This window comes from Solanum dulcamara, chromosome 12, assembly GCF_947179165.1.
Source record: "Solanum dulcamara chromosome 12, daSolDulc1.2, whole genome shotgun sequence".
NCBI classification, from domain to species: domain Eukaryota; kingdom Viridiplantae; phylum Streptophyta; class Magnoliopsida; order Solanales; family Solanaceae; genus Solanum; species Solanum dulcamara.
The window spans coordinates 60,984,532-60,997,979 of NC_077248.1; the positions used below are offsets into that span (position 1 = coordinate 60,984,532).

General features: G+C 35.0%; 2 protein-coding genes and 1 pseudogene across 2 annotated transcripts; all 3 read right to left on the reverse strand.

The window, feature by feature from the left end:
- Nucleotides 1–1,095: 1,095 nt before the first annotated feature.
- LOC129877738 (RING-H2 finger protein ATL20-like) lies at nt 1,096–3,067 on the reverse strand. Its single transcript, XM_055953264.1, has 2 exons — nt 2,840–3,067; nt 1,096–1,501 (listed from the first exon to the last, which is right to left on the reverse strand). Exons 1-2 carry the CDS (start codon nt 3,065–3,067, stop codon nt 1,268–1,270), a joined length of 462 nt encoding a protein of 153 aa, XP_055809239.1. The 3' UTR covers nt 1,096–1,267.
- Nucleotides 3,068–4,504: 1,437 nt separating this feature from the next.
- On the reverse strand, nt 4,505–7,888 carry LOC129876742 (cytochrome b561 and DOMON domain-containing protein At3g61750-like). The gene is made up of 5 exons (XM_055952242.1): nt 7,511–7,888; nt 6,937–7,333; nt 5,804–6,096; nt 5,110–5,407; nt 4,505–4,877 (listed from the first exon to the last, which is right to left on the reverse strand). Exons 1-4 carry the CDS (start codon nt 7,709–7,711, stop codon nt 5,132–5,134), a joined length of 1,167 nt encoding a protein of 388 aa, XP_055808217.1. The 5' UTR covers nt 7,712–7,888; the 3' UTR covers nt 4,505–4,877; nt 5,110–5,131.
- A 1,775-nt stretch (nt 7,889–9,663) lies between these two features.
- LOC129875814 (uncharacterized) lies at nt 9,664–11,114 on the reverse strand (annotated as a pseudogene).
- Between the last annotated feature and the right edge of the window lie 2,334 nt (nt 11,115–13,448).

Here is a 13,448-nt window from a genome sequence, read left to right on the forward strand (position 1 = left end):
TGAAATAAGCTAAAACGATACTTATTTTGAGACGAGAAATAGTAGTTGGCATCCCAATTTAAAGAGTTGAAATGCTTTTGTTTTTTGGCTGATAAAAAATGCCTCTTGGACTGACATGTATGTATTTGTCATCTAATGAGTGGCTTTTCCTTTAAGTGGGAACATATATCCATTGATTTTGATAATATTATGTATAACCCTCTTAGGCATATCTGATTAAATTCCTTAAATGGAAAAGTTTGAAATGTGATATCTTGTCAAAGAATTCCATTTTTGTTGTCCATAACAACTAACTGAAAAAAAATAATATTCAAAATAATGTGGGAAGTGAGTGAATTTAAAGAGGAGGATACTTCTTGATTTTATCTATAACTAAAGGAAGGGCATAGGGAAAATGATTAAGAAATTGAAAAACAAGATTATTTTAGTGGAGTTTCTTTCCAGGATTAAGTGAATGTTAATTCATCATAATCACACACAAACATCTTTATAAAGTGGGTTTGCAATCAATATATCTTAACAAACTCAGGGTTTGCAATGATGTAAACACGATTAACGAAACTTTCTTAGCTATTCCAATCACCAATTACCCTCTCCCATCCATTTTAGTTGTCATTAAAAATATCTGATCTAAAATAATTGTTATTTAAGAAACTTAAGATACACTCTCCTCCGTTCAATTTTACCTGTTCATTATTTCAAAAATAGATTTTCAATTTATTTGTCACTTTTAGCATATCAAGAAAAAATATTTTTTTTCTATTTTACTCTCAACATTAATTATTTATTCTCCAAATCGTTTTCTAAGACCTAACATTATACATCAATTAATATGTGTTTGTGATAAAATAAATACTTATATTACTCATTATTTTTTTAAAAACGTGCAAAGTCCGAAGTAGACAAGTTTTACTTTTCTATCTTTGCTCTTTTATTGTGGAAACTTGAAAGTGATTAACTAATATGGTAAAAAAGAGGGTAATATTAAATTAAGATAAAAAAAAATAAACAAGGATAATAATCAATTACCTTTTTAGTTAGTGTTTTCTTAAAAGATGTGTAAAAGTAAAACACAATAAGTAAAATGTACCGGATGGAATAATATGCTTAGCCAACTCGTAATCCCTCTCTAGAAATTCCCACATATTTTTCTTTTTTGATAAATCAAATACACGGTCTTTGAGTTGGTGGTGAAAGGTGGTTAGACCTCTAGTTAAGAATTTAAAAAATCCAACCATGCCACTATGTTGTTCGATAATAACAGCTATCACATCAACGACAACTGGTTAAGCTTTTCGTTTTCGCGATGATCTGGGGGAGAATTTCGACAAACGGGGCAGGTAGACTTCATCTTCAACCACTCATCAACACACTGGACATGGAAACAGTGTTGGCACATAGGTATGAGCCTGATTGACTCTCCAGCACTGTACTCAACAAGGCATATTGGGCAACTTAGTGCGTTAAGCCCCGGAAGTCGTAGACTTTCACCAACGACTACCTGCAAAGCCGAATTCAAAATTTAAAGACATTGAATTCAAATTGAATATGATGTTATTATATGTTTACGCATTAATTTTTATTCATCTTTACTTATGTATATAGTATTAGAAAAATATGATGGAATCTCAAGAAAGAAGATCCAACGAGATAGAAGTAGAACAACAACATACCCACTGAAATTCCACTAGTGGGGTTTTGGGAGGGTATATTGTACATAGACTTTATCATTACCCCGTGGAGATAGTTTTTTTTTTTTTGAAAGATTCTCGATTCAAATGCAATAAATCCAGATATAAGGAAAAAGAAAACAATGAAGAATACATAACAACTAATAAGAGAAGCAGTGCAAAACCTATACGAAAAGAATAAGAACAATAAAAAAACAGTGCAGTAACCGAAGCAGAATAAACAGATGACAATAACTATCAAAAGAAAAAACTACAAGAATACAAGTAGTACAATGACAGACACCAACAAGCCTGAACCCTTTCGAAAAGAAAGACTATACTCCACTATCTACTAACCTTCTATTCTAATACATGACCACCACACTCTCCTACTAAGGTCATATTCTTGGTAATCTGAAGTTGTGTTATGTCCTGTCTAATCACCTATACCAATACTTTTTCGGCCTACCTTTATCTCTACTCGTGCCTACTATATCCACCCTCTCGCACCTCTTCACTCCGGTGTCTGCGCATCTGCTCTTCACATATCCAAACCATCTCAATCTCACTTCTCTCATCTTGTCCACCACGAAGGTCACTCCTATCTTATCCCAAATAACCTCTTTCTTAATGTTATCAGGGACGGAGCCACCTTACAGTCAGGGGGTTCATCTAAACCCCTTTGGAGAAAAATTATACTATTTATATATGATTAAAATAATTTTTTTATGTATGTATAGTATATGTCGAATTTCCTTACTAAAGTTTCTGACTCCATAATTGATCGCTCGTTGTATGACCACACATCTATCTCAGAAGAGATGGGAGAAAATATTTAGAAATTTATATAACCAATAGCTCTCCCAAAAAACCAAGTTTATATGGATTAAACAAGCTAACAAAGTCATGCCTCGCATCTGTTTTGAGAGGGAGAGGGGGAGTCGACTCATTTTGCCTTGCTACTCAAGGCTTATATGAGCTCGAGCTCAATCCCCTTTTCTTGTTCTAGAATTAAGGATAAAAAGAAACAATAAAGTTCTTTCTAATCAACGAGGGACGCTCCCTTTTGAGATACCACCTAATTCCTACATCATATACATTATTTCAACCAAAAAATAATAATTTAAAATAAACGTACAGAATCCGTTCTAAATCTTCCTTCTGATTACCTTTTGGTACGACTGAATCGTGCAATCATCAAGGCCCGAAGTAGGTAGAGTTACTATCACGGAGGATTCTCGAGGCAACGTTGATGTTGCCTCGAGAACCTGGAGCCGGCGCGAGCGAATGGCATCGAGATGCAATCGACAAGCTACACATATTAAACAGAAGAAGGATGGTACAAGTAGGCATATTGTAACCATTAGAACTAAGATAATCATTTCACGAGAAGACATGCTTGTGAAAAGAAAAGTTGCCAATTTTATTTGTGAGATAACAACAAAACTAGAGAGAGCATGCCGATCATTTAATACCTAGATTTTCTAAAATGTCACTTCTTTTGTCTCAAATTACTTATCATGTTTTTAATTTTAAACGTCAATTTTACATATTTTTGAAGTTATATTGAATTAGACCAACTCAATATTTTATATTTAAAATTTAAATATTTTAAAAATTATACAATAAGTACTATAAATTGTAATTTTTCTCATGTTAATTTGATAAAAAATATATTTTAAAATGTTAGTCAAAATTCACATAGTTTAATTTTAAAAAAATAAAATATGACAACTAGTATGAATCGGAGGGAGTACTTAATATAATTATGCACTTGGTCAATTTATGTTATTGTCGTCTACTAGCTAGTTGACATTATAATTTATTTTATTTCCTTATTATTGTGTGAAGGCATGCTAGTATATATCATCATAATATTTATGTTTTAATATATTTCCTTTGTACTGAAAGTCATAATTATATAATCATCGTCACATCAATATTTTGAGCAAACTCAATCCTATTCAGCATAGTTTCTAATAATTGAAAGTTCTAGCTTCTTCCCTAATTATGTACGCTATTAGCTTTTAGATAAAATGATCATACAATTCAGTATAACATATCGAAGTTTAGGCCTTTTTTTCTTAATTTTTAAATCTCGCACATACTATTTAACACGTACAAGCAGAAACTAATTTAACGAAATTGAATTTTCAGTACATCAAAAACTAAAGTTCTTTATTAAATTCCTAAAGTTCTTTATTAAATTCCTTTTCCATAATTAATTAAGAATTTTGTGAACTCAACTCTTTTGAAGAAATGGAGGGGCCATTGTTCCTTCAGATTCATGAAAGTTTCTTGGATTAATTATTTTTAGTACTCAAATGCATACGTTAGATGATAATGCACTCATCAAGGAAAGGTAAAACTAATGAATCTCACATGATGTAATAATTAATAATAAATTGTAGAAGAGGGGTTGGGTTGGGTGGGGTTAATTTAGAAGAATAAAAAGGAAAAAAATGAGCATGGAATTGTAAATATATTATTTAAATGTGAATGTCTATAATTTTTAGGTGTAATTTCCATCATTATTGCTTACCCCCAAAAAAGTACAACTAAATTTGTACGTCACGTGGATCGGATTGATCGAGAAATATTTAAGCTCTTATTTCATGCTCCTAATCTACTTGATTACAAGCTAACTTCATAACAGGGCTAGTTACTAACTAACTACTACAAACAACAACTAATTAACTAGTAATTTTATCCCTGTGGATCAATCTCCTGTTATGGGTATCTTATTTTTTATTTTTTTTTATTTTCCACTCAGTGTCGGACAGGCCTGACTAATATACGGCCTCGTGCCGGGAACATAGTGTCTTATGTAACAACTCTGATGAATAGCAGGGAAAATTACACACTGGTCATTTCATACAGTTTTGCATTTAATCTACACAAACAACCAATCTTCACTCTTAAACAAAATTGTCAATACAGTTTAACCATTCAAAGGTACTAAAGAATGTAAAATACAAAATGGAAAGTTCAATTCTTTCTTGTTCATAATGAAAATTTGACAGCAATATCAGAGGTGTTTGATCAATAGTCCTGAGAATTTGCTTTGATCCTTTGACGCGATGTGGAAAAATCTCCTCTGAAGAACATCTCGAACCTAAATTGATCCTTGAAAATATATCTAGTCGTGGAAGAAACTAGATCCAAAAATGACTTGACAGGCAAAATCGAGCATCAATCTCATACACCCTATTTTCAAAAAAAATCGAAGAATTCTAGTCAAGATTATCAACATAAATAAATGTATATATACAATCAGACTTTTCTATAACAATATTTCATTATAACAACCTTGTCTTCTGTGGAAACGATCATGTTATGTTATATTATGAGTTCTGTATAACAATATTTCGCTATAGCAATTGTAGGCATAATGTGTGCTATTAAACAGAAGAGGAGAATAGTATGCTAGGATTATTACCATTTATGCTTTTGATATCCTTCTAAATTGAATTCATGGGATACGTTGGAGGACGAATTGGCTCATCCAGCTTCTTCAGCCTCAACAACGTCTCAAGAACGATACACACCAGCATTATAGTACCAAGAAGAAATCCATAACCTATTTTCCAGCTCTCCCCCGCGCCTGCATAATGCATCCCTAGTACTATGTTCACAGCTGCAAAGAAGAGGGCAATCCTCCCTACCCAACCGTGATACAAATTCCAACACTTGCGGTATTTGCTGTCTCTATCTGGTCGTAGAAAGAATGCTAGCACCTGCACGTAAACAAGCGAGTGCCATTGTTAGCTAAAACCAGAATCTGTAATGCTTAAACTGAAACAAAACTAGAACAGTAATGCTAAACATTAACTAAAATGGTAATGTTTAGACCAAAAGTTTAATTCTGAGTTCACAGAATTCATTGTATGTCCTTAAGGGATTTAATACACTCATAGTACCGAGTTATAAGACTATTTCCTCCCAGGATAGAATGGAATACCTCTACCGGAATATGAAACGATCACTTTCTCATTATGAGGAATGTAATCATTTCAAGAATAGTCTCTCCTCGGAGTTAGTGAAACAACAGCTAAATTAGGATCACCTTTAGGATTAATACGGTTTAAAAAGCTTTTGAGTAATCGATTTTGCGAATCAGATAAGAGACAAACCTGAAGAATGCTAAGCACAAGAACAAGAATGCCAATGCCTTCATGTGCTGGAATATGAACTTGCAGCTTGTTGTGAAGTTGAAGTCCAAGAACTAATCCGGCGAGTCCTAATATGAATCCTATGAATTGAGCAGATACATGAAAGTAATACCATAATTTTTGGCTCTTTAAGTATCTTGCGAAAATCGCTCCAAAGGGGCAGAATAGACCCCATCCCAGTATTCCTAATACCCCATGAGTCTTCCTTGAGCTAGTGTAGTCATTAGGTCCAGATGAAACATCAAATGAATTACCTGACGAAAAGAGAAAATTAGCTCAACTAAAGAAGTCAAATTACTTACAAGCTTTACAGATTGCATTTTAGATAACAGAGAAGCAATCACAAAAACAATTCATTGCAATTTTCCTTCCTCTTGAAGAAAATTGATTGAAGGGGTGCTTTGGCGTAGCTGGTAAAGTTGTTGCCATGTGACCAGAAAGTCACTGGTTCAAGTTGTGGAAACAACCTCTTGCAGAAATGTAGGATAAGACTACATACAATAGACCCTTGTAGTCCGGACCCATGCATAGGGGAGCTTGGTGTACCTGGCTGCCCTCTTGAAGAAAATTGATCATTGATATCAATCAATAAAAAGATGCAGGTAAAAAGTATGTTAACATCTTAGTCTTTTAAGTCCAGAAAGATGGTAAAATGATCAGTAACATCAATCCTTCTCAGCATGATTGTTTTTCATGCATATATTATTGGCCTGACGTTTATCAACATAGTCATTGGCCAGACAGGTGGAGCAACATTGGCTAGCGTCACCCGCTGGCAATAAAAGCTATTTAATTTTCTACCAAGACTCTTATACTAATTGAAGAAAAAAAAATACTTATAAACTTCATAAATCTTTGAATGATCTGTACCAATCTCCACTATTCTCCTACTACATGAACATATATAGCTAGGACTTGTTCTATTTATAATAATATGAAACTATAAACCCGAAAACCTATTCCTGTATAACTTTGACTACAAATCGTATTCAGACATGAATTAAGCAAATTAACAAACACGAAATCCAAAACAATTTTGATTTCCTACAACTTTGAATTATTCTTGAGTAAGGAGACTAATTAGATGAACGGACCTGAAGAGAAGTCGAACAATATAGTTGTTTTATCATCATGTACAGTAAGGTGGTGGTGATGAGGATATTTAGTTGCAAATGCAAGTAAGATTGGTTGGTTTTTTAGACGATTCGGATACTTCAACTGGAAGGCCAAGTATATTGTGGCACCTTGAAGATAGACGAGTGGTGGAACGCTTGTTAGTGGCAGCTCGCCTTTTTCAGGTTTAATTTTCGAGGGTGTTAAGCCCTCAACATAATATTGCTTGATTTTGCCCTGTCCTTGAGGATTCACCCAACCAACCATACAACTCGAGTTGATCATCTTTCCATCTCGCGAGAATCCCATTCCTACCCATCCAGTTGTGTATACAGTTGATAATACAATTGTGACAACATTGTCTTTAGTCTGTGAGTACTGTAACAAGAAATTAAGGCAAGAGTTATTTTGTGTTATCAATTTACCATGATACTGAAAATGCAAATGATGACTACACATTTGAGATCTTTTTCCTAATATATCGGTTTTTAGAACTAGTTTAAGTGATATACACTTATCGTATTAAAAAAATATTTACACCATCAGATCACTTACACGTAACAGGAAAGAATTCCAAATAGGTTGGCAGACCATATTTTCGAGACCACCATAAGGAGGAGGAAGAAATTGAGCAAGATTTACACTACAAAGCGCTTTTGCATCTTCATCAATGGCCATTACCATCCCTTTACGACGTGCCAAAGAGATTAACATGATAAACAATGAAAACACCAATAATCTTGAAACCATAGACATATTTTCCTAGAATATCAAAACTTCAAAACAGGGGAAATTTGGACAATAAAGAGGGAAATTTAAAAAATATGGGGAAATGAAGAATTGGTTGAGGAGTTTAGGTGAATAAAATGCTTTCTTGGAGTTGAAGGATGAGTGATTGAAGATGGTTGGGTGGGGTGGTGGTTGATCATCATCATTCTCTTCCATGATAATAATAGAAATATTGTAAAAACCATTGAAATGTCTTTCATGACAAAAACCTTTTAACAGGAATTAGGATTGGAAATATTTGAGGTGAACTGTCAAATGGAGCAAGTTTTTGAAAAATTTTAAAGATGGAGTAAGAATAATGTTATATACTGAATATATATAAATACTTTGCAGAACCTAATTTAAAAATAAAATAATATATAGCCCAACACAATACTTGTTGGTGTTTGTCCTGACTTTTCTAACATAATTGAGTTTTCTTTTTTCTAAAAGGAAAATCCAGTCTCCATATTTGGCTAGTCTTTTTTTTTGTATGAAAATATTTATGACTCTATAAATAGAGAGTCATTCCTTATAGTTTGGTAGCATTCATAATGTAGCCTTAGGAACTTTGAGAGTTTTGTGTAGGGGGAGAAACGGTGAGACACAAGTGTTATGTTAACACTTGTGTGTACCTCTTTTTATTCCGAGTGAATTGTGAGAGGTTATTTCTCTCGATATTTTGTATTTTCTTTTATATAGTGGATTGCTCATCTTCTCTTGTGTATGTAGGTCGATTGACCGAACCACATTAATATTTGTGTCTCCTTTGGTATATTTCTCGTTTGTCTTCTTACTCATGGTCTATCGAAGTTTGTTTGCTAGCTTCTGTATGACATTTAATTAGCCAGGTCCATTTTTGTTTGAGCTTCCAATCCACGCTCCAGTTGGGCCTGGGCGTGAAGGGGGGGTATTGGAGTGGGTAAAAAGTCTCACATTGGTTGGAGAATGGATTGGTGATATGCTTATATGAATTTGGGTAATCCTCCTCTTAATTATTAGCTAGCTTTTAAGGTTGAGTTAGGTCCACGTGCCATATCTTTACAATTCTTTGTACCCACAAAGTCATATTTTCAATGTACACTCACGTAGTCAATTTTTTCTACAAAGTATTTATACATTCAATATAGAAAAAGTGCTCAAATATATCATCGAATTTTGAGAAAAAGTTCATCTATGTCATCCGTTAAAGTTTGATTCATCTCTATCATTTCCATTTGAAAAAAGACTTATTTGTGCTATTATGATTAACTGAAAACCCATCTGATTTTGCAAAATCATTTTTTCCACATGCCGAATGATGATTCATCCACTTCATTAACTTTTTATTTTTTCCCAGCCCTTCCTCTTACCATTCTAAGCCACCATGCGAAAAAGAAAAGGGAATATATTGGAGGTACAATTTTGAAACTTATACTTTTAAATATGTCATAGTATTTGTATTTATGTGATTATAATTTTTAAAAAAATTGTGGTCGTAAATAATACTCCAATCTTCTCACTAAATGTAAAAGTCGTCCTTTTAGAATGAAAAAAAAATGACACAACAATTCAACATCTTTTATCTTATGGGTGCTATCACACACCTCTCTCCTTTCTTAACTTAACTTCTTATATACACCAAATGCTTCTGTAATACAAGGATCGATGAAATCCACAAAGCCAACATTCTCGTACATAAACACTTTAACTTGGTCTCAATTAACAAATTAACTCTCTAGACATTTTAAATTGATTATGTCGGCCTTGCAAACACACTCATGCTACATGACATTTTGTGTGTGTGTATGGAGCCAACTTAAGCCAAATCGAGTTGTTAATATGTGCATTTTTAAAACTAGAGTGTTTACTTGCCAGATGAGGTAATATGTCTATCTATATATTATACCTAGACAATGATACTATAAATATATACCTATCGACAATTTAATTCACTAATATCATTGTCTCATCCTATATATATGTTCTTCACCACTACTTTCATCAACCTCAAACACCCATTTACTTTTATCACTCAATTTCATTTTACCTTTCTTTTTCTCTTTTCTTTGATAATGATTATAACTTCCTAATCTGTTTCTTTCTATCATAGTAACCTCTAATCCTTTACCTATAGCTATAGGATGCTTAGTTGACCTTACTTTAACCTCATTTTGCACTACTTTTTTCAATTTTCCTCTAACCCCTTTTCTCCCTTCTACATTATTTGTAACAACAACTGATCTTTCTTGATTTACATCGAGTTTTTCGATCAACATGTCGTAATTTTTTGTCTTGCAATCAACAAGAGAGAAATCAACTTTCTCGTAATTGGCAAGACATCAACAGGTCCCCTGTCTTGAACTCTACCATGTCATTTAGTCCTGTTTCTTCGATAACTTTCTGCGTCTTGTCTAGTTTTTGCTCCGGAATAATGCACACAACTTTACCTGTCGATGAAATAATTAAGTAAATAAAAGTGTTCTTTCTGTTACACCTTTCTATTTTTAATGTAACATGTTCACTTAAAAACTTTCCACCTTGATGGAACGATTTTATAGCCAATTTTTTTTATGGCTTATATTTTATATCATAAATTTCATAAGATTTTCGATTTTTCGTAAACTTCGTACCAAATCAAATATCTTTGTATAAATTTGAACAAAGGAAATATAATTTTGTTCAATGAAAGGGAGTCCGTTGAAACCTCCCTCTACCTAGTTCTACTACTACTAACAGCTATATTTTTTAGATGAGATGATCACACATTTCAATATTTACCTCCTGTTTGACGAGCTGCGGCTGCTAAGGCCACCGTTGATGGAGAGACTTCGGAGGTTACTTCCACCATTAATTTGGCACTCATGCCAGCTGCTAGTGCCGATATGAATTCGTTGCCATCGGATTCTTGTGTTCCAGTAGAACCGCAATCCTTATTTTGTTTGCTACACTATGAGGAATTAAAGGGATTAGTCGGGCTCTAATGTGAATACCGGACATCTGATAAAAACCAAAATAAAGAAGAAGGGGTTATTGTACAATTTATATGTGCTACATGCACAATGGTACGTAAATATATTAGGTTTATGTAAATTGATAACCATGAAGCAGGACAGTAAATTTACTTCATCAAGATTAAACAATTAAATGTCATGCAAGTAGGCACTAATGGTACATAAATATAACTCGTTGAAACAACTCTTTACAAGGTTTCTTCGTAAACTTATTATTGTCAATTACTTGATCAATCGCGCTGCAAACAAAATAGTTTCGTTCAAACATCTTATTATTGTAAGTCTAGTTAAGAAAATTCAATTTGATGCTACATGAGATAAAAAAGAGAAAGAGGGGAACATACCAATTTGATAGTGTCAAGATATGCATTGGAAGCTCATTTTGGGGACCATTCCATTTTCAAATAAAACTGGACTTGTATATACGTTTTAATATGGAAATTTACAATTATTAGGACAAAAAACCTTTTATTAATCTCCATAAAACCTTTAGATCTTGTCAAGGATATTATTATTATTCTTTCTCTTCTATATGGTACATACTAATATTTGCTAGGTTTTCTTCTTCTTGTATTTTGTTTGCACGGGAGGTATTTAAGGAGGGTGCGAGTAAGTTTTTACCATTATTTAGAAGGCTTAGAAACCGAGTAAAACCCCGATGTCAATTTACCCTCATTTCAAGGATTGCTCACTTTGACCAATTTGACTGGCAATAGATATATGACGCGGTATTCAATCACACCTCGATGCGCTTATGTATATATACAAAATACATGCATTAAGTGAATAAGTAGAAAGTTCTTGATTCCAAATTTCTACTAAACTTATATTTTACAAAATATTTTCATGAAAAACAAGTTGATTTGTTACTTATATTTGGGTGGTGAGTAAAAATATATTTTTAGAAAATATTTTCTAGTGTTTGGTTGGTGAATGAAAAATATCTTGTAGAAAATATCTTTATTTTGGCTATAGAGGAGAAAATATTTTTAGGAAAATAATCTTTTGACCCAGGAACCAACGTTAACGTCGATGATCGATCGAGTCTTAGTTTGGATGTCAGATATCGGATCAAATATTGAGGTTGAATTTCGAATCGAGTGTTGGGGTTAGCTGTTGCATGGGTTCGGGTCCCAGGTCGGGAGTTGGTTTTGAGTCTCGGGTTCTCTGTCAAGATCGAGCCCCTAGTCGGGTGTCAGGTCGAATTCTAGATCCAACGATGAGGTAGGATCACAATTCAGATGTCGATGTCGGGTCTTAGATTCGATGTTAGAGTCAAGTCTCAGGTCAGGTTTAGGGGTCAGATCCCGAATTAGTTGTTAGGGTCGAGTCTAGGTTAGGGTGTCAATATCAGGGTCAGGTTCCTATACGAGTGCCGAGTCTCGAGACGGATTCGAGGTCGAGTCCTAGTTTGGATATCGGGTTTAGGTTTAGGTCCCAATTCAAGTGTCGAATCTCAGGTCGAGATTCGAGACCCAACCCCAACGATTGATTCGGGATCCAATCGCGACCCTAACATCAGACTTGAGATCCGACCCTGATACCCAATCTGGGATCCTACCCTAACCTCGAAACTAACACCCGACCCTGAAACTAAAATTCAGAACCTAACCCCGTGTTTGATCTGTAATCCGACCATAAGACCCAATTCTAACACTTAATTCAAAACTCGATCCTACCCCCGACCCCAATCCCAACACCTAACCTTGACCCCGACACTCGACCTCGAAATCAATCGAGTCTTAGTTTGGATGTCAGATCTCTGATCAAGTGTTGAGGTTGGGTTTTGGATCAGGTGACAGGGTTAGTTCTTGGGTTCGGGTCCTAGGTCGGAAGTGGGGTTCGAGTCTTGGGTTCGCTGTCAAGGTTGAGTCCCGGGTCGGGTGTCATGTTGGATTCTAAATCGAGCAATGAGGTTGGGTCCCAATTCAGATATCGGTATAGGGTCTTAAGATTTGGTGTCAGAGTTGAGTCTCAGGTCGGGTTTAAGGGTCAGATCCTGAATCAATTGTCAAGGTCGAGTCTAGGTTAGGGTGTCAATGTTAGTGTCAGGTCCCAATTCGAGTGTCGGGTCTTTGTTTGGACATTGGGTTTAGGGTCAGGTCCCAATTCAAGTGTCAGATCCTAGGTCGAGATTCGAGACCCAATCCTGATGATCAATTCACGATCCAATTGCGAGCCCGACATCATCCCCAAGACCCGACCCTGACGCTAAAATTTTGAACCCAACCCCGTGTTTGATACAAAATCCGACCACAAGACCCAATCCTAATACTTAATTCGGAACTCGATCCTAAACCCGACATTTGACCTCAACATCAAAACCATACCCAGACCCCACTCCCGACACTCGACCTTGAAATCAACACCTAACCCCGATTCTCGAACTTGAATTCGACCATACTATCAATCTAGAATCTAATTTTGAGACCCGAACCTAAAACCCAATTCGAGACCCGACACTCGACCCCAAGACTGATACCCAGACTAGGACCTGATTACGACACCTACACCTGAACTGGGAACCGACCCCAATGATTGATACATGATGTACCCTTGATACCCGATCCTAACTTTCGATCTTGGAGTCGATCCCAACACTGACACCAACACTTGACCTCAATACCGACATTTGACACCAACACCCAAGCTGGGACCCGACTCCGACGATTGATTGGGGATCCGACTTTGAAACCCAACTCGGAACCTATCCTCGCATCCAATCCTAGATC

What these genes read in the sequence shown, in the direction of transcription:
- LOC129876742 (XM_055952242.1), bottom strand. Translation starts at nt 7,711, where the DNA reads ATGTCTATGGTTTCAAGATTATTGGTGTTTTCATTGTTTATCATGTTA. An exon ending in GGAATTCTTTCCTGTTACGT is followed by an intron (nt 7,334 to 7,510) that starts GTAAGTGATCTG and finishes TTCTTGTTACAG; the next exon opens with TACTCACAGACTAAAGACAA. An exon ending in TTGTGCTTAGCATTCTTCAG is followed by an intron (nt 5,408 to 5,803) that starts GTTTGTCTCTTA and finishes GTTTACGTGCAG; the next exon opens with GTGCTAGCATTCTTTCTACG.
- LOC129877738 (XM_055953264.1), bottom strand. Translation starts at nt 3,067, where the DNA reads ATGTCTTCTCGTGAAATGATTATCTTAGTTCTAATGGTTACAATATGC. An exon ending in CGATTCAGTCGTACCAAAAG is followed by an intron (nt 1,502 to 2,839) that starts GTAATCAGAAGG and finishes TCGGCTTTGCAG; the next exon opens with GTAGTCGTTGGTGAAAGTCT.